Source organism: Calliphora vicina, chromosome 3 (assembly GCF_958450345.1).
Source record: "Calliphora vicina chromosome 3, idCalVici1.1, whole genome shotgun sequence".
NCBI classification, from domain to species: domain Eukaryota; kingdom Metazoa; phylum Arthropoda; class Insecta; order Diptera; family Calliphoridae; genus Calliphora; species Calliphora vicina.
The window spans coordinates 19,845,082-19,872,993 of NC_088782.1; the positions used below are offsets into that span (position 1 = coordinate 19,845,082).

Genomic DNA, 27,912 nt, shown 5'->3' on the forward strand with positions numbered 1-27,912 from the left:
TCTAAGCTTTATTTTATGAAAAAAGGGCCCATTTTGAAAACAACTTTCAAAAAAGTTTTTGATTTCGGAAAAAAAATATTAAAATTTTTTTATTTTTTAAATTTAAATATTTTTTTTGGAAATATTGAAGAAATAGCTATCTAAACTATTTGGGACATATTTTGCTAAGAACAATAGGTAATAAGTTACATGGATGAGAAAAATCACATGTTTAACTCCGAGAGTTCTTGACCGAACTTGTTGTGTCTAAATTACTATCGGAAGACATCGATTTTAAAAGTTGGTTCACTTGACGTGAAATCCCCCATATGTAAATGAAAAACGTAAATAACTTGTCAATAAGCGTTTAATTAGGAAAAGAAGCTCGATCTGCGATCACTCATATTTATGACCAAAAATTGATATTTTCTATGCAAAACTCAAAATATATAAAATCCTCAATAACTTTGTAAATAAGGGTTTAATTAGAAAAAGAAGCTCGATCTGTGATCACACATATTTATGACCAAAAATTCATATTTTCTATGAAAAACTCAAAATATCTAAAATCTTCCATAAATTTGTAAATAAGCGTTTAAGTAGGAAAAGGAGATCATTTGTGATCACTCATATTTATAATAAAAAATCCTCAAAAACTTTGAAAATAAGCGTTTAATTAAGAAAACGAGCTCGATCTATGATCACTCATATTTATGGCCAAAAGTTGATATTTTCTATGAAAAACTCAAAATATCTAATATCCTCAATAACTTTATAAATAAGCGTTTAATTAAGAAAAGTATCACGATCTGTGATCACTCATATTTATGACCAAACATCGATATTTTCTATGAAAAACTCAAAATATCTAAAATCCTCAATAACTTTATAAATAAGCGTTTAATTAAGAAAAGTAGCACGATCTGTGATCACTCATATTAATGACCAAAAGTTGATATTTTTTTGATAAACTCAAAATATCTAAAATCGTTAATAACTCTGTAAATAAGCGTTTAATTAGGAAAAGAAGATCGATTTGTGATCACTCATATTTATGACCAAAAATCTATATTTTCTATGAAAAACTCAAAATACCTAAAATTCCAATAATTTTGTAAATAAGAGTTTAATTAATAAAACGAGCTCGATCTGTGAACCTTCATATTTTTGACCAAAGCAATTAATTAAGTAGTAATACGAGCTTGATCTGTGATCACTCATATTTCTTACCAAAACTCGATATTTCCATGAAAATCTGAAAATATCTAAAATCCTCAATAACTTTGTAAATAAGCGTTTAATTAGATAAAGGAGCTCGAACAGCGATCACTCATATCTATGACTAAAAATCTATATTTTCTATAAAAAAACTCAAATTATCTAAATTCCTCAATAACATTGTAAATAAGCGTTTAATTAGAAAAAGGAACTCGATCTGCTATCACTCATATTTATAATCAAAAATATATATTTTCTATGAAAAACTCAAAATTTCTAAAATCCTCAATAACTTTGTAAATAAGCGTTTAATTAGGAAAAGAAGCTCGATCTGTGATCACTCATATTTATGACCAAAATTTCTAAAATCCTCAATAACTTTGTAAATAAGCGTTTAATTAGGAAAAGAAGCTCGATCTGTGATCACTCATATTTATGACCAAAAATTTATATTTTCTATGAAAAACTCAAAATATCTAAAATCCTCAATAACTTTGTAAATAAGCGTTTAATTAATAAAAGAAGCTCGATCTGTGATCACTCATATTTATGACCAAAAATCTATTTCTTCTCTGAAAAACTCAAAATATCTAAAAACCTCAATAACATTGTAAATAAGCGATTGATCAGAAAAAGGAGCTTGATCTGTGATCACTCATATTTATTACCAAAACTCGATATTCTCCATGAAAATCTCAAAATATCTAAAATCCTCAATAAATTTGTAAGTAAGCGTTTAATTAATAAAAGAAGCTCGATCTGTGATCACTCATATTTATGACCAAAAATCTATTTCTTCTCTGAAAAACTCAAAATATCTAAAATCCTCAATAACTTTGTAAATAAGCGTTTACTTAGGAAAAGAAGCTCGATCTGTGATCACTCATATTTATGACCAAAAATTTATATTTTCTATGAAAAACTCAAAATTTCTAAAATCCTCAATAACTTTGTAAATAAGCCTTTAATTAGGAAAAGAAGCTCGATCAGTGATCACTCATATTTATGAACAAACATTTATATTTTCTATAAAAAACTCAAAATTTCTAAAATTCTCAATAACTTTGATAAGAAGCGTTTAATTAGGAAAAGAAGGGTAAAGGTTTCACAAAGAAAGGTATCTCGATTTGAGATCACCAATATTTATGAGTTTATTATAGTCGTCCGTTGTCAACTATGATTACTGATACAAAATGTAATAACTTTTTAATTAAAAAATATTTAGTCTTGCATGGAAACATTTTCCGTTCTGAATTTAATAGGGACTATTGTCTATCTTGAGACTTCTCTTTAATACAAAATTCTTTTTTCCTTTTAAATACTCACTTAAAGTTAATAACATCCCCCAAATTATGTCAGCATATATTTTTTATTACAAGCTCAGCTTCTAATGCGAAAGTATAGAAGAAAACCACAAAACAAAAACTTCTAAAACATTCTATAAAATTTCGTTAAATTAACATAAATTAAAAATAAAAAAAAACTGATTTTAATTTATTCCGTATCCAGATTTTTGTTAAATAATTTTCTTTTCAAATTGTTTTAATTAGTGCGAATACCAGTTGTTTGTGTTTAGAACATCATCTAGCAGGTTTTGAATAATTTATAGTTTGAATTTTTCTAAATTCTAAAGCTGTTTCTGAACTTTGGTATTAATTTACCAATTAATATGCATGTAGATATGTTTTTACAAATAAAAGTCACAAAATTATAAATTTTTTTTTTAAATATTTTAACATTTTTTATTATTTCGTAATAGTCAACTTGTTTGGTTCTTTGCATAGAAAAGATACCAACAAACTCGAGTTTTTTTATATCATTTTTAATCATTTACAGTGTTTTCATTTTAAATATGGCGTATTTTATGTAAAAAAAAATAGAAAACAGATTCTTAAACTAAACTAGAAACATTTTTTGGATCTTTCACAATATACTTTTTAACTAATTAAAAAAAAGGACTGGGTATTAATTAGATTAATTAATTAAATAATTTAGAAACTGAAAGAGGGTTTAGGGTCATTGGGATAGAAGTAACCTTCGGGTTCGGGTTGTTTCTTGGGTGCGGGGGGCAAGTATTCGTTTTTGGGTGCTACTGGTTTGGGGGCAGGAGCAGGTTGGGGCTTGTAGACAGGTTTGGGAGCTACTGGTTTAGGAGCAGGGGCAGAAGGCTTGACTACAGGAGGCAAGTATTCGTTGTTGGGCTTGGAAGGAGTCTTGACAACAGGGGCTACAGGTTTGGGAGCTGGCTTGGGTGCTGCTGGTTTGGAGGTGGGAGGCAAGTATTCGTTGTTGAGCTTGGCTGGAACGACGGGTTTGGGAGCTGGCTTAGGAGCTGGCTTGGGAGCAGGAGCTACTGGCTTGACTACAGGAGGCAAGTATTCATTCTTGGGAGCAACTGGCTTCTTGGGCACAACAGGGGCAGCAGGCTTGACTACAGGAGGCAAGTATTCATTCTTTGGGGCAGGTTCAAAAGCCTTCTTGGGGGTTTCATAGTGATAACCATCTTCTTCCAATACACCAGCTTTAGGAGCTACTGGCTTGGGAGCAGGAGCGGGCTTGAAGACTGGAGCTACTGGTTTGGGAGCAGGAGCAGGCTTGAAGACAGGAGCTACTGGTTTAGGTGCAGGAGCTGGCTTGGCTACAGGAGGCAAGTATTCATTCTTGGGAGCAACGGGCTTCTTGGGAGCAACAGGCTTGACTACGGGAGGCAAGTATTCGTTCTTGGGAGCAACTGGCTTCTTGGGCACAACAGGGGCAGCAGGCTTGACTACAGGAGGCAAGTAATCCTTCTTGGGGGCAGGTTCAAAAGCTTTCTTGGGGGCTTCGTAGTGATAACCATCTTCTTCCAATACACCAGCTTTGGGAGCTACTGGTTTGGGTGCAGGAGCGGGCTTGAAGACTGGAGCTACTGGTTTGGGAGCAGGAGCGGGCTTGAAGACTGGAGCTACTGGTTTAGGTGCGGGAGCTACTGGCTTGACTACAGGAGGCAAATATTCGTTCTTGGGAGCAACTGGCTTCTTGGGCACAACAGGGGCAGCAGGCTTGACTACAGGAGGCAAGTAATCCTTCTTGGGGGCAGGTTCAAAAGCCTTCTTGGGGGCTTCATAGTGATAACCATCTTCTTCCAAAACACCAGCTTTGGGGGCTACTGGTTTGGGTGCAGGAGCGGGCTTGAAGACTGGAGCTACTGGTTTAGGTGCTGGAGCTGGCTTGAAGACTGGAGCTACTGGTTTAGGTGCAGGAGCTGGCTTGGCTACAGGAGGCAAGTATTCATTCTTGGGAGCAACGGGCTTCTTGGGAGCAACAGGCTTGACTACGGGAGGCAAGTATTCGTTCTTGGGAGCAGCGGGCTTCTTTGGTGTATCAGTGTGTTTTGGAGAAACAGGAACGGGCTTTTGGGGCACAAAAACGGGTGCTGAGGGCTTGACTACGGGAGGCAAGTATTCGTTCTTAGGTTTGGCAGGTTCAAAAGCCTTCTTGGGGGCTTCATAATGATAACCATCTTCCTCCAAAGCACCAGCCTTAGGGGCCACAGGCTTGGGAGCTACTGGCTTGGGAGCATCGTATTTAGGAGCAACTGGTTTAGGAGCCACTGGTTTAGGGGCTTCGTATTGAGGGAAGGGAATATCAACAACTGGATGATCGTAGTGGTAACCATCTTCTTGCAAGTTATTGCTGTGATCGAACAAGTGCGAAACATCAGCACTGACGCAAGCCACTAAGGCGAGAGCAATTAAAAATTTCTGAAATCAAACACAAAAATCACAAAACACACAATTAAAATCTAGAACATTTTCTTTAAAATTCACACTATTTTTAAACTGTTTTCACTGGTAAAAGCTTTTATTTTTCCATTATTTCTTGCTTGTATATTTTCTTCATTGTCTCATCAAACAAAGAATTTGTTTTATTTAAAATGTTATTTGATTGTGTTCAAGGTTGAAACTTTTCTTTATGATTTATTTAATCCATTTTGTTTAGTTGTTATACAAAGTTCACACACCGTCAAGTCCTTAAAATTCTTACCATATTGTATTTTTTTGCGACGTATTCGATTCTAATCCACACAACGAATGTCGACGAATGACTGTGTGGTTAATTTAGATTGCGAAATTATTTATATCGCCAAAGAAAAAAAAACTCAAATAAATAAAGAAAAAAAAAACAAGTTAAGGATGTTACAATATGAGAACATTTTAAAGCTTTTGTTGCGTTCGATAAAAAAAAAACTATAAGCTGCTGATGTTACTGATGCTGCTGCCAAAACATCGTCATTATGATCATGAGCAACAACATCATAATTATGGTTGTCATCATCAGCAGCAACATCATTATTATGTTCATATGTACGATGAGTTGACAAACTTTGAGATTTTAAAAAGTGTGTTGTGTTCTTAGTGCTTGAGTTAGTACATATTTTAACTTTAATCGTAGTTTTGGTAGATTTGTGATTGTAGATCGTTTGCCAATTGTATGTTGTTTTCGCTTATTGTGATGCTCTGTTTCTCTATGAGAAATTTATGTGCTTTATTTGCTCATAATGAAGTTTTTGTTGATGATGATGATGTCGCGAAGAAGTGTTAACTCTGGCTTTAACACCAACTTATAATCATACTTAAACAACCGGCTTCGGTAGAACAACACCACAACAACTTCCATTAAATCTTGATTCTTAAGCGATACATTTTGTATTGACAGGCAAAATTAAAAAGAAATAAAAATCAACAAAAACTAATTTTACCCTACTCTCGGCTGTTTTGGAGTTTCAAATGTAGCGAGTAAGGGTTTGCATAGATTTTAGTCGACACTTTTGGTTCGAAAAACTTTCGATACATAAAAAATAGTAGTAGACGAATTCAAACAAATTTTTAAAATTTCCAGCTTCTATTTTGAAACATTTTTTGTGAGGCCAAGAACGAATCAAGCCAATATCGGATACATACTCTGTTCCAAAGCGAAGCGTATCCTAGCGCGTTCTGCATCGTTCGAAAGAAATAGTATTTGGACAGGACAAAGCCTGTACTATAAAGCGGGTGTGGCAAATCATCCCAACCATTTCTTTCTAAATAGTTTTAACAAGTATTGCAACATGAGGCATAGTGGTGGCATGATGGAATATTACGGTTTAATATTCTGGGTGTTTTTCACCCAATGCGCCCTTTAAACGAATATGTTGAGTTCGGAACAGGTTCCCTGTGATGATCTGGTTAGATTTCAGTAGCTCATAATAGATAGGACCGTTTTGCTCCCACGAAATATAGAGAATTAACAAATCGCCATGGATATTTGGCTCTAGTGTCGATTCAGCTGGTTGGCTAAGCTTCACATACGATCTCTTATGCTTCGGGTTATAGTAATGGACAATTTTTTATAGCAAGTAATGATTCGGTGCGAAAATGATTTTCCTTTGCAGCGTTCAACCACCATTTCAAACATACAAAATCGTCTTTCAAGATCTTTCGCCCTCAATTCCTATGTTACCTAATTTGCCAAGCTCTTCATGGATTAATGCCGCCAATTCTTGGTCTTCAAACTGTTTTGGCTGGCCAGGGCGATCTTTGTCTTCCTTGTTAAACTCACCTCCACTGAACCGCACAAGCCATCTCTCGCATGTTGAAACCAATAGCTTTGGTGAGCAATCGGTGTGCTACAGCGTCATTTTTTTCAAATTAAAAAAGTAAAGTAAAACTCCCCGCATATGACGCTTTGTTGGTACTAAATTCGTCATTATTGTTTAAACTATAATGTTTAATAACTAAGTGAGAATGAATGACAGATATAACCCTTCAAAATTACAGTTGCGCTTTTAAAAAGATTCCGCGATCGAGTACCCGAAATCTAACACTTTGTTTTAAATCTACTCTAATCTCTCGAGACTCTATCTCTACTCCATCTCTATCTATACTCTATCTCAACTCTGTCCATACTCGATCTCTACTCTATATCTACTGTATCTCTACTTTATCTCTAATCTATCTCGACTCTATCTCGACTCTACCTCGACTCTATCTCGACTATGTCTATACTATATCTCTACTATATTTCTACTTTGTCTCTACTCTATCTCTAATATATATCTACTATATCTATACGCTATCTCTATTCCATATCGACTCTATCTCTACTATATAGCTACTATCCCAGTATGCAACATTTCGAGTCCGTTCTTTTTATCGAACTTATTTCGAATTAAAATCGAAAATATGAATTTATTATGATGCTCTATCCAAACTACATTTTTTAGAATATCGTATTTTAATATTTTATAGAAATGGCGAATAATGTTCGATTTTTTTTTAATGTCAAATTTTATTTTTTCACAAATTGACAAATTCATATACATACATATTATTCTTTTGTCAATTTGTGAGAAAATAAAATTTTATTTCTTATCCTATCAATAACATATTCATAAAAATATAGTTTAACACGAAAAATGGATCGAAGAGGTCTTAAAAGAAAAGCGCAGCCAATTATTGATGTTGTTTTTGACAATTCAAATCTTCAAAATCAGCAAACATCAGAAATATGTGCAGAGTTTATTGCATTTGTAAATGAAAACACATATAACGCAGCATTATTGGATAATAATAAAGGTATTGAATATGCATTATTTCAAGAAGAAATTGCTCGATGGTATAAAGTATACGAAATTGTTCATATATTTAATCGAAATCGAATCATTTTAGAACATTTTTAATACCGAAAAAGGTATAGTATATCGATAAAAATTAGAATCAGAATAATAAACGATTTTCTACTCTTTATCGCTCTGCACTCTACTTAGGAAAACACGCACATTCTCGACATTATATCGAAGTCGATATCGATAAAATTTTACGAAAAAATGATTCATTTTCGATATAACTTCGAATCATTTTGCATACTGGGATATCTCTAATCTATCTCTACTCTATCTCGACTCTATATCGACTCTATCTCGACTATAACTCGATTCTATCTCGACTCTATCTCAACTCCTCTATTCTATCTCTACTCTATATGTACTCTTTATCTACTCTAGCTCTACTCTATCTGAACTCTAACTCTAGAAATGTTTAATTTTATATCCATATTTTGCCAGGGGCCCCAGTAATAGAAGGAATTGTTTAAGTTCTCCTGAGTTAAACATTTTAAAATTTATTTTAATATTCAAAGTTTTTAAATACCATATAATTTATCATATTAATTTTCACTATACAACTGAGCAACACTTTACCTAATCCACTGATCGAAAGATATATTGCCTATTCTCTTCTCAATTGACAATTCAGATCATTGACATCTTTAGAATCTTCAACTGTAGGTGTTTTTTTATATCGGTGCTTACTCTCTAATGCATTCGATTAGCTTTTTCTTTCTAGTTTCTATAAAATATTTATGTTTGTCTTTTTTTAAATACTATTATGGTTCTATTATTATAATTCTAATATAAAACTTTGTTTTAATTTATTCAAATTAGCTGGATGGATAATTTTTTTCCAATCGTTTTTTTTTTTGGTCAGAAGTGAGCGTTTCTGTTAATTTATTTTGTTTTTCTATTTTTGAATTTGATTTAAGTCTTTAAAAATGTTTTATTTGAGATGCTGCAAATAAATTCTTAAATATTTTGTCATTCGCTGTTTACTCAACAAAAACAAAAGTTTAAATTTATTGTATAGAGTTAGAGTTCTTTAATAAATGACGAATTGCCATTTTAACTACTTGCCAAATAAACTGAAACAAATTGTTATGTTTTATTAACAAAAATAAAAATATTTTAGTGTGTATTTGCATACTATTTTGTAATATTGTAATAAATTTTGTTTAAACAAATCTCTTACTTGGAAAAATTACATAAATTTTTAGAAGCAGACTATTTAGACCGGTTTGTACAATATATAAATGAGAGTATTATTCATTTGAGTTCTGTTTTGTCATAATAAAAGTTTCCATTCCAAAAACAAACTATCGGTGATCAGCATTTGGAATGTTGTTGTTTAAGATTAAACTCTGAACAACCGTTAAAATCAATACCGTTGAAGCGTTAACGAAAGTACTTAGGCAGATGTTGGAGATTTGTTTCTTAATTTCTTTTGTAATTTTATGGTATTTTAATATAAACAAAGCCAGGTTGTTGGCCTTTGCCTAAAACGTTATGAATAAATTGATTTTGTTTACGTTGAACCGGCTTGGATTAAAACTTAAGTTTTAACAAGGAAAATAGCTTGAGAGTAGGCTGATATAGGAACGCTACTCTAATTTTAATATAACCTTACTCTAAATCTGTAAATAATTCACTCTAACTCTTCCCAAAATCTACTGTAAGCCTCCACTAATTTTATTTTAGTTTTACTGTAACTCTAATCCCTTGGATTCAGTCTTAACAAGTAATCTGCTCTATCTCTACTCTATCTCTACTCTATCTCTACTCTATCTCTACTCTATCTCTACTCTATCTCTACTCTATCTCTACTCTATCTCTACTCTATCTCTACTCTATCTCTACTCTATCTCTACTCTATCTCTACTCTATCTCTACTCTATCTCTACTCTATCTCTACTCTATCTCTACTCTATCTCTACTCTATCTCTACTCTATATCTACTCTATATCTACTCTATATATACTCTATCTCTACTCTATCTCTACTCTATCTCTACTCTATCTCTACTCTATCTCTACTCTATCTCTACTCCATCTCTACTCTATCTCTACTCTATCTCTACTCTATCTCTACTCTATCTCTATTCTATCTCTACTCTACTCCATCTCTACTCCATCTCTACTCTATCTCTATCTCTACTCTATCTCTACTCTATCTCTACTCTATCTCTACTCTATCTCTACTCTATCTCTACTCTATCTCTACTCTATCTCTACTCTATCTCTACTCTATCTCTACTCTATCTCTACTCTATCTCTACTCTATCTCTGCTCTATCTCTACTCTATCTCTATTCTATCTCTACTCTATCTCTACTATATCTCTACTCTATCTCTTCTCTATCTCTACTCTATCTCTACTCTATCTCTACTCTATCTCTACTCTATCTCTACTCTATATCTACTCTATATCTACTCTATCTCTACTCTATCTCTACTCTATCTCTACTCTATCTCTACTCTATCTCTACTCTATCTCTACTCTATCTCTACTCTATCTCTACTCTATCTCTACTCTATCTCTACTCTATCTCTACTCCATCTCTACTCCATCTCTACTCTATCTCTATCTCTACTCTATCTCTACTCTATCTCTACTCTATCTCTACTCTATCTCTGCTCTATCTCTACTCTATCTCTACTCTATCTCTACTCTATCTCTACTATATCTCTACCCTATCTCTACTCTATCTCTAATCTATCTCTAATCTATCTCTACTCTATCTCTACTCCATCTCTACTCTATTTCTACTCTATCTCTACTCCATCTCTACTCCATCTCTACTCTATCTCTATCTCTACTCTATCTCTACTCTATCTCTACTCTATCTCTACTCTATCTCTACTCTATCTCTACTCTATCTCTACTCTATCTCTACTCTATCTCTACTCTATCTCTACTCTATCTCTACTCTATCTCTACTCAATCTCTACTCTATCTCTACTCTATCTCTACTCTATCTCTACTCCATCTCTACTCCATCTCTACTCTATCTCTACTCTATCTCTACTCTATCTCTACTCTATCTCTACTCTATCTCTACTCTATCTCTGCTCTATCTCTACTCTATCTCTACTCTATCTCTACTCTATCTCTACTATATCTTTACTCTATCTCTACTCTATCTCTACTCTATCTCTACTCTATCTCTACTCTATCTCTACTCCATCTCTACTCCATCTCTACTCTATCTCTACTCTATCTCTACTCTATCTCTACTCTATCTCTACTATATCTCTACTCTATCTCTACTCCATCTCTACTCTATCTCTACTCTATCTCTACTCTAATTGAATTCTTCCCTAACTTTGCTCTAACTTTACCCTAACTCTATTATAATTCTACTCTAACTGTATTCATAATTCACCTTAACTCTTCTTAAACTCGACTGTAACTCTCCACTAATTTTGCTCCCAATTTATTGTAACTCTCTCTATTCACTATACTCTAGATCTGATCTAGCTCTACTCTAACTCAGCCATAACTCTACTCAAACTCTGCTCTAATTCTTCACCGACTCTATTTTAACTGTACTCCGACTTTACACCAACTTAAAATTAGATTCACATTTACATTTAAATTATTGTATAATAACAAATAACCGTTCTTTCCTATTTCCGCATTTTGGAATCAAATTATTAATAAAATAAACCAGAATAAATAAAATCGGAATAACAATATGTAAATTAATATTGTTTGCTTGAATTAAAATTTTTTTCAAATTTAAAATCATTTAGAGATAATTACATCATAAATATAAAGGGTCTTTCAATAGGGACTTCCAAACTTTGTAATGCTGATAGCGGCCATATTGTTGATGCACAAAGCATGTCATATTGGACATTCTGCACGAGTGATTTGATTTTGTGGCCATTAAGTCGCAGGTCTATGCGAAGAAGCCAAACACTACATCGGTCCAATTCAGCCTGATTTATTCGCCAAAATTGGACACGTCGGATTCGCAACAGCCAGCGAATAAAAAAATCGGATGATATCTCACACACTGCTTTTAAATTTAAAGATAGGAAATACTTAATGAACACCCTTTATAATAAAATGTTTCTTATTCCAAAATTTAGGCTTATTTTTATATTTAATACGCATTTAGTTCCATTAAACGCAAAGCGGAAGTAAAGTGTTTTGTCTATTAACGGCATTCCTTTCCAATTAATCCATTTCAACTAAAAAGCAGATGCCGCATGAAAAATCATGTTTTAATGACTTAATTCTTGTCTTAATTAGACGTGTCTCCTTCCAGCATTTCGCCACTCTAACTAGTTTTTCCTCAAAAATTCTACAATCTCCAAATGCAAATTGATTTCACACAACCATCGTAAATAATTTAAATTCGAACATAGATACATACATCCATACATACATAATTTAGTTCTTAATAAAATTCCAAAAGTAAAAACGAAATTAAAGTGATACTTGTCAAACACGATACAAATTAAATATTTATTTCATTTCTACATTTATTTTTGGTAAAAAAAACTAGTCGAATTCATTTTCATAAGAGTGTAGTATACAGGTAATATTTAATGTGTGTGTCTGGTTGCCCAAAATGGTTAAAAAATTAAATTCTAAATTAAAAATCAACAACTTTTTAGTAGTTTGGTTTTTTTTTTAAGATAATGTTCTTCTTTTTCGCTGTTGAACTAAACACATGGAATGGATTTTAATTTGGGAAGTTCCACTGTGAAAGATATTAAAGTAGGAATTTATAAGCGAAGTGGCTTATTGATAAATATGAAATCATATATGTGTGTTTATTGGTGTTTGTTAATATAGACTGTAGATTAGCCCTATAACTAAATCGTGATAGATAAATTTTAATTTGTTTTTAAGAAATTAACATTTATAAATACAAGTGTGTATGTATGACTAAACATTCAGGATTTACAATAGACGGCTTATCTTTTGAACGCGGTTTTGGTTTGGTATCTGCCATTTATTCTCATTTACTTATTGAACATTATAGTGTAAACAACAAAGTTTTTTTGGTTCAAAATTTTCGAATTTTGTACCAAGAAAGCGCCATACGCGTGAAGTTTTGCTTTACTTCTTTAATTTGAAAAAAAAGTGCCGTTGAAGTATGAGATAGTTTATGCGGTTCAGAAGTGGTGATTTTGACACATAAGAGAAAGATCGCCTAGGCCAGCCAAAAAAGATTGAATACCAAGAACTGGAGGCATTACTACATGAAGATTGTTGTCAAACTCAGCAAGAGCTTGCAAAATCATTGAGAGCTTCTCAAGCAGCAATTTCAAAACGTTTGCGAGCACACAGTGGTGTAGAGAAATTTTTGGAAATAAATTACCGCATTCGATATCGAGTAAAATCGATCTAAATTTTCTTATTTGAGATTACGACATTCGATATTGAGCATAAAATTTAGTACATTTTGTTATAATTACGATATCGAAATTATTTTTCGATACGATAGTTCATTCGATCACGAGTACGGTAATTCGGCCCCTATCGGATAGGGATAACATTTTTTAATTCGTTTTTGTATAAATTTTCTTAATATTTTAATCAACAACAAGTCAATGGTTCTAACTTAGTCAAATTTTATACGAAAATATATATTTTTGAAGGAGTTTTAAAAAGCGGCATATTTTTGAATCTAATTGAGATATTGACTTGAAATTTTTATTAAGAACAAAAATTAACTTATCTAAACCAAAAACATTAGTTGGAAATGAATGTGAATCGAATTGTTCGTAATTTTTGCAATCCTATTTACATTTTGATACAAATTTTAGTTTTAGAAACTCAATAAATAGTATGTAATAAAATCTTTGTTTATTAACAAAACTCAACTCAAATAACAATGTGAAAGAAAAACTTGTCAAAAGGGAATCCCGAAATTCATAAAAATTAGAGAGAAAATCCCAAAATGGCATTTTTTTACAATTTAGCCCATAGGGTCCACATTTTATTCGGGGTTTTGATATACCTTGGGGATAAATTGCGAACTCATCAAGGGTACCAAAGCTGCTTCGCGTTTTATGATCCCAGCTTTGAGATTTTACAACATGTGGCCCAAAGTTGAAATTTTGATAACAAAAATAGGTTAAATTCTGAAGGGGCGACATATTCGAAAAATGGGACATATTTTTTATTCCACAATCTTCCCCGTAAATATAGCTTACAGAACAACATAAAATTGTTATATGTTCTTAAAGAAAGTTTTTTTTTATGCTCTACACCACCATAGTGGACCCTATGGGAGAAAATTAGTCTAACACCCACCTTAAAGTATACCGATCGACTTAGAATCACTTTCTGAGTCGATGTAAACCTTGTGCGCAGAGTGCAGGTCGCAATTTTGAAGATGTTTCGATCAAATTAGGTACATATTATTTTTTCGCTCCAAGGACCAAGCCTATTGAAACTGGCTGAAATCGGTCCATTATTTCACCTAGCCCCCATACAAATGTCCTTCCAAAATTGAACTTTATCGGTCATAAATGTTTAATTTATAAATGTATCTCCACAAATTCATGAAAATTCGTGTCACCAAATATTTATTCATAATTAGTCATAGCTCCCATATAGACCCGCTTCCGAAAATCGCTTTAACGTGCATAAATCGCTTAAAAATGTTGGTATACTCACAAAATTGAACATAGTTAACTTTAATATAAATCACACGACCTAATTTCATGGTGATCGGTCCATAATTGGTCATAGCCCCCATATAAAGCCCACTTCCGAAAATCACTCAAAAATATAAATTATTGAAATTTTAAAAGAAAAATGTTTTTGCTCTTTTACTTAGTGTAGGGTATTATATGAAAAATGTTAATTCTCATAAAGATATTGTAAATAGTGACACGAAGTTTTCGAAAAAGAGCTATGTTGGTGACAAATGCTGGGTGATTTACCTTAGAATGAGGTATGTCACATCCTGGCATCTATTTCAGTTTGTCCACAATTGTCGAAAATTTTTCCGATGATCAACATTGAAAAATTAAAATTTTCATTAAAATATTAAAAATAATCAGACGAAATTATGGAAAAAGTGCGACGATGGCGACAAATACTGGGTGATTTACCTTTAAAATGAGGTATGTCGCATCCTGGCATCTATCTTAGTTTGTCCACAATTGTCGAAAATACTTCCGAGGATCAACATTGAAAAATTAAAATTTTCATTAAAATATTAAAAATAGTCAGACGGAATTTTGAAAAAAAGAGCGAAGATGGTGACAAATGCTGGGTGATTTACCTTTAAAATGAGGCATGTCGCATCCTGGCATCTATCTTAGTTTGTCCACAATTGTGTTGGTAACAAATGCTGGGTGATTTACCTTTAAAACGAGGTATGTCCCATCCTGGCATCTATCTTAGTTTGTCTACAACTGTCGGAAATTCTTCCGAGGATCAACATTGAAAAATTCAAATTTTCAAAAGAAATCTAAAATAGTCAGACGAAATTTTGGAAAAAGAGCTATGTTGGTGACTAATGCTCGTTCATTTCCCTTTAAAATTATGTATGTCGCATCCTGGCATCTATCTTAGTTGCCAGGATCTTCCAAGGATCAACATTGAAAAATTATAATTTTCACTAAAATATTAAAAATAGTCAGACGAAATTTTGGAAAAAGAGCTATGTTGGTGAATAATGCTGGTTCATTTCCCTTTAAAATGAGGTATGTCGCATCCTGGCATCTATCTTAGTTTGTCCACAATTGTAGAAAATTCTTCCGAGTATCAATATTGAAAAATGCTAATGTTCAAAAAAAAATTAAAATAGTCAGACGAAATTTTTGGAAAAAAAAACTGTGTTGGTGACAAATGCTGGGTGATTTACCTTTACCACAATTGTCGGAAATTCTTCCGAGGATCAACATTGAAAAATGTTAATTTTCAAAAAGAAATTTAAAATAGTCAGACGAAACTTTTGAAAAAGAGCGATGATGGTGACAAATACTGGATGATTTACCTTTAGAATGAGGTATGTCACATCCTGGCATCTATCTTAGTTTGTCCACAATTGTTGTTTTTTTAATAAAAAAGAGTAAAGTCACCTTTTCGCAAAAAAAAACAGCAAAAATCTAGCATTTTTGGAATTTTTATATTGAAAATCGATTACTTTTGGATCCATAATTGGTATTGCTCTGAAATATTTTGTATATTATTGGTAATTTAGTTGTCTAACTAACAAAAAAAATCGAGCCCATTCGGTCCAAAAGTACGACCTATATTTTTATAAAAGCGGACCAATGTATGACAACATTTTTAAATTTCAAATTTCAAATGCCTATAACTCGGAAGACCTAGCCAGAGCGCTTTCCAAAAATATAGAAATCTTTGCAATCAGATGGGAAAAAAATGGATCGTGTTTAAAAATTTTACATGTCGAAGGTACCCTACTTTGAACTCAAATACTCATTGGCTACACCACGTCAAATTTTATCCCGATCGGATCAGCCCTTTAGAAATGCCAGAATTATTTTCATAAAATTTTGATTCTGTCCCACTGTGGAGCAGCTGGATTCACCCAAAAGCAGAGAAATTGGGTACTATACGAATTAAAGCCGAGAGACTTTGAAAGACGATTTTGCATGTGCGAAATGATTACCACGGCGCTAAGGTAATTCTCTGTATTTGGTGGTAGCAAAAGTTTTACTGTCTATTATGAGCTGCTGAAATCTGGATAGACCATCACAGGGAACCTGTACCGAACGCAACTGATTCGTTTGAAGCATGACAACGCTCGGGAACAACGCAATGCAACTTGTTAAAAAACTATTTAGAATGAAGTGGTTGGGAAATTTTGCCTCACCCGCTTTATAGTCCAGATCTTGCCTCGTGCGAGCAGAACGCTCTATGTGGGATATGCTTCACTTTTGAACAGAGTATCCGATATTGGCTGGAAAAGTTGAGCAGATATTTTGGTTCGGAATCCATATGTTACCAGAAAGATGAGGAAAAAAGTCATTGCTAACAATGATCCATACTTTGAATAAATTTATATTGTGCAAATGCTTCCAAATAAAAGCGAAAAATGTTAAAAAGTCCAAATAAATTGTTTAATATCTTATGTCAAATATAAGGTCGAAAGACGTCAGAAAATTTAATGGTCTAAAAACTAAAAACATTGACAACCAGATGTCTCTTAGACAAAAACCTGTCTCTTAGACAAAAACCTTTTCTGGCAAAATTTGAAATAAAAAAACAGTAAAAACCGGCTGGAATTTAGCGCCTACACGTTCTCCTTCAGCTATAATTTAACACCATAAAACTCTAAAGCATTTCCTTTTTATTACCAACGTTATAACAAACTGAATATACCCACACAAATCAGCAGTGAAGGGAACCTAAATAAAACGCACAAGAAAAATTACAAAAATTTAAACATGTTTTTGTTTATGAGATTTGTTTTATTTAGTCTTTTGCTCAAATAAATAGTCAACAAAATTCTTCTAACAGCAATTAAATCTTAACATAACTTTGTTTATAATATGTTAATTAAGTTAAAATAAATTATTATTTACAAAACAACTACAACTACCAAAGCAACGTGAGTGGCAGCAGACTGTCAGACAGTCAGTTATGAAACGAAAACATTTAATAGCAGCCATTCAACATTATCTTTTAGTTAAACGCTCTTAAGGAACTAATTGGCTGGCGTTAGAGCGAGCGTGTTAAAAAAAAACCGTAAAATTAAATAAAAGTTCTTTAAACCTTTTTTTTTTGGTTTTATTTTATTATTTGTTACGACTATAACAAATTAAATGTGATTTAATTGTGCTAAACAAATAGTAGTGTAGTGTTTTCTGAGGTTTCACCTTAAACTTTGCGGTTGTTTTTATTTTTATTATTTTGTAACATTTTTTTCTCGGCTGTATCCGTCGGCCACAACTAAAATAAATACTTTCGATTTCATTATTGTCGTAATTACCAGTTTCTTGATTGAAAACAACCTCAACCAAAATATATAAAAAAGTTTCTTTGTTGTTGCTATATTTTTTTTTTGATTTTATAATTTTCTGGTATCAAGGTCGTTGCTGCCACTTTGTCTCTTCCTTTCAGGCCAGTGAGCAAACAAAGAGCCTGCGTGTTTGGCTAAAGCCAGTTTTTTGTCTTTTCTTACATAAGATCCCCTCAACAGAAAAAAGAAACAAATATTAATTTAAGAATATGTTTCTGTTTTTACGTTTTTTTGTAGTTGTAACATCTTCTTTTGGTAGGCAGAAATGGGCAACAAGTGGCACGCGTTACCATTTCAATATTTTACAAGTTTTTTTTTTAACAATTTTATGGTCACTACAATTATTTATATGATTGCTGTAACCATAATATGGTAAAGTTATGATTCACATGATTGTAACAATCATATACATAATTACAGTAAATAACTATATTTTTGGGATGAAGGATTTACTCGATTTATGGATATCATAATCTAAGACACAACATATTATGATGTAATGAGTGAACATGATTGCCATAAACATATATATGATTGTCGCAATCATATATATGATTGCGACAATCATGTGATTCTTGACATTACCATATTATGGTTACTACATTGTTGAAATGGTTACAGTAAACATGTACAACTTTTTATATTTTTTCTCTGGGTGTAGAAAGATTATTTTAAATCATATTCTTCAAGAAAACAATGCAAATGTTTTAAAATAAATGCAGCTTTTTTTTACTAAACCCAACTTAGTAAGATACGAGTATTAACAAAAATAATATAGGGTGATTAAATTTCATATATTGGATGTTGGATTCTTTATTATGAGCTGAAAGAATAATCTCTGACATTTACTTTTTATACCCTTCACCATGTGTTTGTCATTCCGTTTGTGATTTCTACATTTTTAATTTGCGAACCCACAAAGTATATATATTCTGGAACGTTATAGATAGCGGAGTCGATATAGCCATGTCCGTCTGCATATTGAAATCAACTTTTCGTAGGCCCCAAATAACTTACTTACATGATTCATACATTAATATAACCGCTTAGACCCGGTTCGGTTGTTATTTTAAATCGAGAAAATCCTCAATTTTTGTCTATTAATATAGACCCATGGTAGGCGTTCATGTGAACAAAAGAGCGTAAAAATACACACAATTCATTCAGTTTCTTGATGTTGTTGTGGATATTTTATTTTTTACCCAAAAGAGCACACAAATTAAATGCCTCTTTTTGCGTACCACTGATATAGACAATATGAATATCTAATGATAGATATTTCAAAGAGCTTTGCAACGGCGTATATAAGAAAATAGTAAGTCGGACCTATAATGGCACAAAATCGGGAAAAATATTTTTTAACCCGAATTTTTTTTTCACCAAAAATATTTTTTTGTCGTAAAATTTGTTTCACTACTAAAGTTTAAAAAAAAAAATTAAAAAAGAAATTTAAAAAAAAAAATGTTTGCCTTACATTTCATTCACCAATAAACAAAAAACAATTTCATCACGATATTAATTACACGGTGCTACGATGGAAAAAAATTGGAAAACGACCTAGCGTATGTTATAGGGCTTGCTGAGTACATTAGAAATTGTGTCAGTCTCAGTCCTACTTTAATTTTTTAAATGAGGTTGGAAAGAAAACTGATTGCGCTTTGAAATGACGTGCATTTTTTGATACATTTGTTAGTTATAAGTCTTGTTTTTGTTAGGAATATCTAAAAGAAAAACTAAATATATCAACTTTTTTGATTTTAGTCGCTTTTCAATGCTTATTTTGAAATTTATACCAAAGTATTAAGGAAATTTAGTTCTTAACAAACCGTCGTTTTAATTATTTAAATCGAATGAAAATTGTAAACCTTATTCAACTTTTCATTTACACCTTTTTTAGTATATTCTCCCCCAGCCCATATGAATAAAAAATTTAAAAAAAACTATACAAAAAAAATTTTTGTACAATTTTTAATTTAGAAGGTAAATTTTGTGGAACTTTTTTGGAAAAAGTTTAATAACTTTTGCAAGTATAAACCGATTTTAACAACTAATATCTCGTTTTTGTCTACATAAAATTATCTTTAAAATACTGTGCAAAAAAAAATAGGGTTTCATAGACAAAAATTAAAATAACTGTTGTTGAATTTGAAAAATTATGAAAAAAATAAAAAAGAAAGCGAAACTATTTATAACAAGAAAGTAAAGTCGGTCAAGCCCGACCATATAATAACCTACACTAAGTAAAAGAGTAAAAAAAAATTTTCTTTTAAAATTTCAATAATTTATATTTTTGAGTGATTTTCGGAAGTGGGCCTTATATGGGGGCTATGACCAATTATGGACCGATCACCATGAAATTAGGTCGTGTGATTTATATTAAAGTTAACTATGTTGAATTTTGTGTGTTTACCAACATTTTTAAGCGATTTATGCACGTTAAAGTGATTTTCGGAAACGGGTCTATATGGGAGCTATGACTAATTATGGACCGATCGTAACAAAATTTGGTGACATGAATTTTGTATATATAAAACTTATTTGGAGCGCAATTTGTGGAGATACATTTATAAATTAAACATTTATGACCGATAAAGTCCAATTTCAGAAGGACATTTGTATGGGGGCTAGGTGAAATAATGGACCGATTTTAGCCAGTTTCAATAGGCTTGGTCCTTTGGCCGAAAAAATAATATGTACCAAATTTGATCGCAATATCTTCTAAATTGCGACCTGTACTCTGCGTACAAGATTTACATGGACAGCCAGCCAACCAGACGGACGGACATCGTTTAATCGACCCAGAAAGTGATTCTAAGTCGATCGGTATATTTTAAGGTGGGTGTTAGACTCCCCACTATGGTGGTGTAGGGTATAAAAATTGCATCATGAATTATTATAAGACAACTATGAATATTCAAATAAATTTTCTGTGGGGTACCTTGTATGGGGCCTAGGGACGTCCAATACCAAACAAACCTTATCAACAGATAGTATTTGTGGACAATTCAGCAAACTAGCTCCTTTCGATTGGGCTAGCTTGCTGCTAGATCAATATCAATATCATCCAATTAAGGCAGATAGAACTTTGTAATCATGTCACGACATCAAGCACCAGTAACAGTCACAGCTTGACAAGTCCCACTTTCGTATTATACAATAATGCCTCCAGCCTAAAATCCACCATAGTGTGTTTAGCTGCAGATTGATGATTGGATCAATTGTTGTCCAATCTCCCTGAATTTGTCAGTTGACAAAGTTACATCAATATTCCGACCTTATTTTAGCCGCCAAATTTTCATTATTTTTGATATATTTTCAACACTGAAAACTGGTTGTTCTTTTGATGAATGCTCCATTTTTACTAATACTAAACTGTCAGCTGTCAAACATGTTTTCTTTGGCAACAATTAATCTCGCATGAATTTCGGAAACTCTATAAGTTTAAATAAAGCTCTTAAAATGCAATTGGATGTGGAAATATTTGTTATGACTTGAAGAAACTATCTATCTTCATATGATGAAGACAGGTTGTTTCCTTGCCATCTACGGACAGTATCGTAGGAAGTGTCCAGAGTAGCTATTGGCCATGTTAGCTATGACCTTTTCCCATCTTTATGGCATCGTATGGATTCCGAGCCGAAAGAACTGCTCATCTTTTGAGGCCAAGAATGAATCAAGCCGAATTCGGATACTGTGTTGCAAAGTGAAGCGATTCCAGAGACAGTGTTCTGCATAAATCGAAACAAATAGTAGTCTGACGAGTCAAGGTCTGGACTATAAAGCGGGTGAGGCAAAACTTCCCATCCACTTAATTCTAAATACTTTTTAACAGGTATTGCAACATGTCTAGTTGCATATTCTTGGAGTTTTTCGGGCAATGATCGCTTCAAACGAATCGGTACAGGTTCCCAGTAATGTTCTTGTCAGGATTCATCCAAAAGCCGGGATTCATCCTTCTTTTGGATGAATCCCGCTGCTCGCAAACGTTTTGAAATTGCTACGTTTTGAAATTGCTAATTGAGCTCTTAATGATTTTGCAAGCTCTTGTTGAGTTTCACAACAATCTTCATGGACTAATGCCACCAATTCCTGATCTTCAAACTTTTTTGGCTGGCCTGGGCGATATTTGTCTTTCGTATCAAAATCACAACTTCTGAACTGCACAAATCATCTCTCGCACGTTGAAACCGATGGAATACATTCATCATAAGCATTGGTGAGCAATCAGTGTGTTTCAACGGAACTTTTTTAAAATTAAAGAAGTAAAGCAGAACTTCCCGCATATGACGCTTTGTTGGCACAAAATTCTATATTTTCGAAGCAAAAGAAACATTGTTGTTCACTATTATACGCTACAAATATAATAGAAGCTGTAAGATCTGACAGAATATATATTCAGGACTGCAGAGAACATTCCATTTCACCCTATCCACAGCTTCCTTCATCGCCAGAGTCTGTTGATTTATTTAGATATTAAAACAGATAATCCACTCAATCGAAAAACTGGATACCATCCGCAACATCCCTTCTTCTACAAGGAATATTATTCAGAAAAGTCTCCTGGAAATTTATACTTTACAGAACTGGTTTTGCTGCAGTATACTGAGCATTGCACCTAAGATTGTTCACCTCTGCAGCAAACAACTACAGAAAAGTCAATACGCAGTTATTATCACTTGAGTTTACAACATCAATCTGGAGAAGTAAAGGATGTATGAAGATGCAGCATCAAGGTAACAAAATAAAAGCGTGAGTAAGTCAACTTGTGGCAACAGAATAACGTTAAAAAGCTGCACTCAAACAAGTTGCTACTACAACATGAAAAAAAAACCGGTAAAAACTTTTTTTTTTATTAAGTCCCTAAAATACTTGTAAATATGTTTTAGCTCATCATCATGTATATTCCATTTCCACTTACAGGAAGAGTAACTACTACATTTACTTACTACCACACTATCACTTATCCACATTAACTTGACCTCTAAAAAAACTCAGAAATCAGCATGTTTAAATGTACTGTGAAACAGAAATAGAATACATGTTCGCATTTCCGAATTATGTGGAAGTAAGTAAATTAATGTCGTAGACGCAGCTTAACAAAGATCATAATGATGATAATGATGCTAAAGATACATTTAATTAGTTTGTGTCAGGTTTGAGTACAAACATATATTCATTCATTCATTCAACCATTTAGTTCAGCTCAGTTTGCTGTTTAAAAACACTTAATTAAATTGTAGCTAGCTTTTCCTTGAAATTTGAATTCATTGCAAAAAATTAGATTTTGTTCTCGTCAATGAAACTTGTTTCATCAGATAATTGTAGATACAATTATACAAAACACTAAATTTAATGCTTTTTAAAAAAGTTCTTCCTTTATAATTTTTTATACAAGTATGAGTTTAAATGTGTTAAATTGCTGCTAATTTGGTATGTAATTTAAGTGGAATTCTGCTGTCAATTTCTAAACAACTATCACTGTTAGTAAATATGATTTATAATGATGACACTGGTTGTTTTAGGTGAAGTTCAGGAATTTTTTCTCATGTTAAGAATGCACATACAAGTTAATTTATAGTTGCATATATCTAACGAATTTATTATAAAATACTTTTAGCTTTGAGGTGAAAAAAGTTCAGCATTTTTAAAACTTATACTTATATGAATTACGACAGTCAGTTTTGACATATGTTTATGAGTTATAGCCATTATTTGATGACACATTAAATGATTGTAGTACTTGAAGATGATGCATTTTATAGGAAATAGTAAACTTGAAAATTAAAAAAACAGGCTTAATTAAAATTAGCTGCTGTTATGCTATTTGAAGAAATAGAAGATAAAAATATTCATAGTAATGTAGATAAGAATAATTCAATACTTTGCATTTATTTTAAATGGTGATCATGGAATTTGTATGAATTTTTTAACGCTGGCAAAAAAACTTTCTCGCGCACATCGAAAACACTACTGACTTTAGAAATTTCGCAAATAGCTGAATATTTTATAGAATTTTACCAAAGTTTATCCACTTCGTTCAAGTCTTATCAAGACAAGAGCGCATAGATCTAAGAATTTAAAAAAAAATTAGACTGTAATTATCTTAAAAGGAAAGATCAATAAAGCATGTATTCTGTAGGCAAATTGAAAGGCTTGTAGCTACTGTTAATTGCGGAGATATACTAATGGTCATGGGGGATTTCAATGCGCAAGTTGATGCTGAAAACTGCAGTATGGAGAGTACGATGGGCATACATGGTTTAGGGAGAATGATGGAAAATGGAAAACTATTTACCGAAATGTGTACTACAAATTCTCTCTGTACACTATATCCTCACAAGAGAATTCACAATATTATTTGGATTTCACCTGACCATGTGACCGAAAACCAAATTGATCACATCATCATCAGCCGGAAATGGCTGGGGTCTCTTTTAGACGTACTAAGAGAGGGGCCGACATTGCCAGCGATCACCACTTAGTAATTGCCACACTCCGAATGAAAGGAAGAACAAAACATCGTCAAGGGTCAAATTCGACATACATAAATAAACTGAGCGATCCCGGCGTTGCTAAGAGGTAAATACACCGAAACATTGGGCGAAACTTGAACACCTGTTGGTTGACACTGCAGTCCAAAATTTAGGCTTCAAAGAGAAGGTACGGAAAGAATGGATGTCCGATTAAATATGGAAGCTGGTGGAATAAAGGAATGCTGCAAAGAATGACAGTAATACTTCCAAAACACGCCTCGCTAGGATGTCAGGAGAAGTATTCTAATCTAGATCGATCAGCCAAGAAAAGCGCAAGATGAGCAAAAGGCTGCGGAAACAAATCGCAGCAGAGATTTGTATGGAGCTATTCGTAAACTAATAAAGACTCCTGCACTCGGTGGAAAGCCCTTAAAAGATGCTAATGAGGAGCTAACAACATCAAAGGATAAACAAGTGCAGCCTTGGCCCGATTTTTACAGGAACATGATAGCTCAAACCCCCTTCACACATGATCAAACACTGTACGACTGCGAGTCACAAGAGATAAACCAATATATCAACCGAAATATGTGAAGCTATAAAAGCATTAAATAACAACAAATCTTCAGGCCTGGAGAATATCCCTCCCGAATTGCTGCAGGTCGATCAAATGACAAGTTCAAAACTACTGGATCCGCTCATGGATGGATTTTGGTCTTCCAATTATTTAACAGATTCACGAAAAAAGGAGACTTATCAGAACGTAGGAACTGAATAAGTATCACTTTTTTGAGTATGCTTCTAAAATTTATTGCTCACATCATCTAGATAAGGCTTAGTATTGCAATCCCTCCCGGTATGAGGAGATAACAAGCCGGTTTCCGCCGTGGAAAATGCTGTGTTGATCATGTCAACAGTCTCAGGATAATAGTCGAGCAGTCCGTTGAATGTAGATCCCTATATCTCCTTTTTATAGGTTTTGAAAAGGCGTTTAACACGCTCAACTATACAACATGCAGAATATTGCATGAAAATGAACTATTTGATAAGATAAACATCGTTAAAGGAGTCTGCCAGGGATGTGTGCTCTCACAACTTCTCTTCAATGTTGTGCTATATGCAACAAGAATTGTATGGGGCCTTCAACATAGACTGACAATATTTGTTTCCTCACACATTAACATGCTGGTATGGAACACAAGTTGCGCAACATTGTCGATCATGCCCTCACTGCTGGTCTGAGAATAAACATCGGTAAAACGAAAAAAATTAAAATAATACCCCTTTTCCTACCTTGGAAGCATAATTGATAGGCATGGTGGCTCAAGCTCCATGCATTTGGAATGTTGACTAACGTATGGAAATCGCCCAATATTTCACAAGGATCGATCTTTAACTCCAACATAATGCCGCCAGCTCTGATGTTCAAGTTTTTACCAACAATTGTCTTCGTAGACTTCCTAAAATATATTGACCAAATACAATCTCCAACTCTCGTCTTTGGGAAACAACTCATCAAATTCCAATATAAACAGAATTATAAAGACGCAAATGGAAGTGGATATTTCACACACTTTGTAATGATGCTAATGATGTTGCTAAACAGGCAATAGAATGGAATCCTCAGCGAAGCAGGCGTAGAGGTCGAGCAGGTTTGATAGAGAATATTGTCTCTTGTACACTTATGAATTGTAATGGAAGTGACATTTTAAGTTTGGTGGAAATTTATACGGATCATTTAGTAATAGGTAAATATAGGAGCAGTGGAGACAGTTTGTAATTTTCTCTGCGATGTACTGGATGACCAATCAAAGGTAGCATGATCTGGACTGAATTATCTAACGCAAGTATGTATTCTTGGCCGACAACTGATGATCGGTAGATTTGCTACAAACATCTTGAAATTAGTGATGAAATTTGAAAAACACGAATATAATGGTCCAGGATGTTGCTCCATCACCAAAATTTTAAGCAATTTGATTGGTGCCTATTAAACAATTATAAAATCATGCTAGTAATATCATCATTAAGTAGTTCCGTTCATAATTCAGAGAGATATTTGAAGTAAAGTTTCAAAAAGATACACTTTGGCAACTTCTATGCTAAAATTGAATACACTTTCAACGGTGTGGTTTTATTGTTTGAATAAAACAATATTACCCACTTTCACGTTCCAAATTTAATAATTTCAAATATTTATATTTCTTAAAAACAGCTTCTCACTAGTCGAACCCATAATTTGTCTATAGAAATCTATAGAACTTTAACCTAAAAACTATTTAGTTCAAGTCATTCTTAATTTTCATCACACACGATCATAATGATAGTGGGTTTCCCCTTCACAACTTTAAAAATAAAAGATTCTAATATTAAATACCACTATTAGTTATTCAAATGAATCATAAATGTCAAAATCATATTCTGATGAAATAAACAAAACAAACATTTTGATTGTTCAAGCAACATTTTCGTATTATCAACTAAATACTGAAGACAAATAAAACAAAGAAAAGAGATATTTAATTGTCAAAATGTTTTATTAATAAGACGATGGCTTTTCAATGGTATCAAGTTAAAAGTCTATTGAACTTTTATGCAAATAAATAAATTTAAAAAAAAAGAAAAAGCAACGATGACTGTTTTATGTAAAACAAAGTGACGTCAGAGTTTATATGTTTTTTTAATTATTTGCATAAAATTATTTATTTATTTAATTTGTTATGATTAAAATTATTAAAAAAATAATGTTGATTATGTTATTAAATCAATATTTAACTAGTTTACAAAACTGTTTATGAGATATTTGTTTATTATTATTATTTTTATTGCCCTTAAAGGTTAAAATTGTTTTAAAATTTTATTTATTTTGTTTAAAATCGTGTTAATTTCTTTTGTTTCTAAGCAAAAATTTCCGGTAATTTAGCAAAGAATTTTATATTGAATTGAATAAACAATTATTTAACTTTAAGTAATGATCTATTTTAAAATTGTTAGTCAAAATTTTGAAACCAGTATCAGTGTGTTTTAGTTCTGCATTTTATAATTAGCACTACAAGACAAAAAAAAGTATGTTTAGTGATTAAATACGGTTTGAAACAAAATTAAATATGCATAGTAAATGTAGAAATTCAATTCACATTTTAAGTTAGGTACAGCCTACACTGAGCCTGGATCGTTTATAACACATCAAGGAACCAATATGGCTATTATTTCTTTAAGATATATATTGCTTTTGAGTTTGTTATCCACCACAATAAGAAACTCCTTATGAAATTTGAAGACCATTATAAATAATATAGTCGATATAGCTATGTCCGTCTTTCAATCTGAACATTGAAATCAAGTTTCAGTCCCGGTTCAGTTACTATTTAATATCGGGAAAATCGGCTCACAAATGGCTGGGATATAACAAAAAAAAACACGACTACCTCGATTTTTTTTAACCATTTTTTATCTGGATATCTAATGATAGATATTTTAAAGACCTTTCCAACGACGATATAACGCCATAGTACTTAGGACCTACAATGCGACAAAATCTGGAAAAATATTTTTTAACCCGATTTTTTTTTTCACCAAAAAAAAATTTTTGTCATAAACTTTTGTTTACTATTTAAAAAAATTAAAAAAAAATTGTTACCTAAAAATATT

At 32.6% G+C, this 27,912-nt stretch overlaps 1 protein-coding gene across 1 annotated transcript; it reads right to left on the reverse strand.

Annotated features, from left to right (window-relative positions):
- Window positions 1–2,912: 2,912 nt before the first annotated feature.
- On the reverse strand, window positions 2,913–25,578 carry LOC135954154 (uncharacterized). Its single transcript, XM_065504228.1, has 3 exons — window positions 25,555–25,578; window positions 25,419–25,499; window positions 2,913–4,940 (listed from the first exon to the last, which is right to left on the reverse strand). Exons 1-3 carry the CDS (start codon window positions 25,576–25,578, stop codon window positions 3,189–3,191), a joined length of 1,857 nt encoding a protein of 618 aa, XP_065360300.1. The 3' UTR covers window positions 2,913–3,188.
- Window positions 25,579–27,912: the final 2,334 nt, after the last annotated feature.

Coding starts and splice junctions, on each gene's coding strand:
- LOC135954154 (XM_065504228.1), bottom strand. CDS start 25,578: ATGCCTATCAATTATGCTTCCAAG. Junction 25,500..25,554: donor CTATCAATTATGCTTCCAAG/GTAGGAAAAGGG, acceptor GTTTATTCTCAG/ACCAGCAGTGAGGGCATGAT. Junction 4,941..25,418: donor TGTGTGAGGAAACAAATATT/GTCAGTCTATGT, acceptor GTTTGATTTCAG/AAATTTTTAATTGCTCTCGC.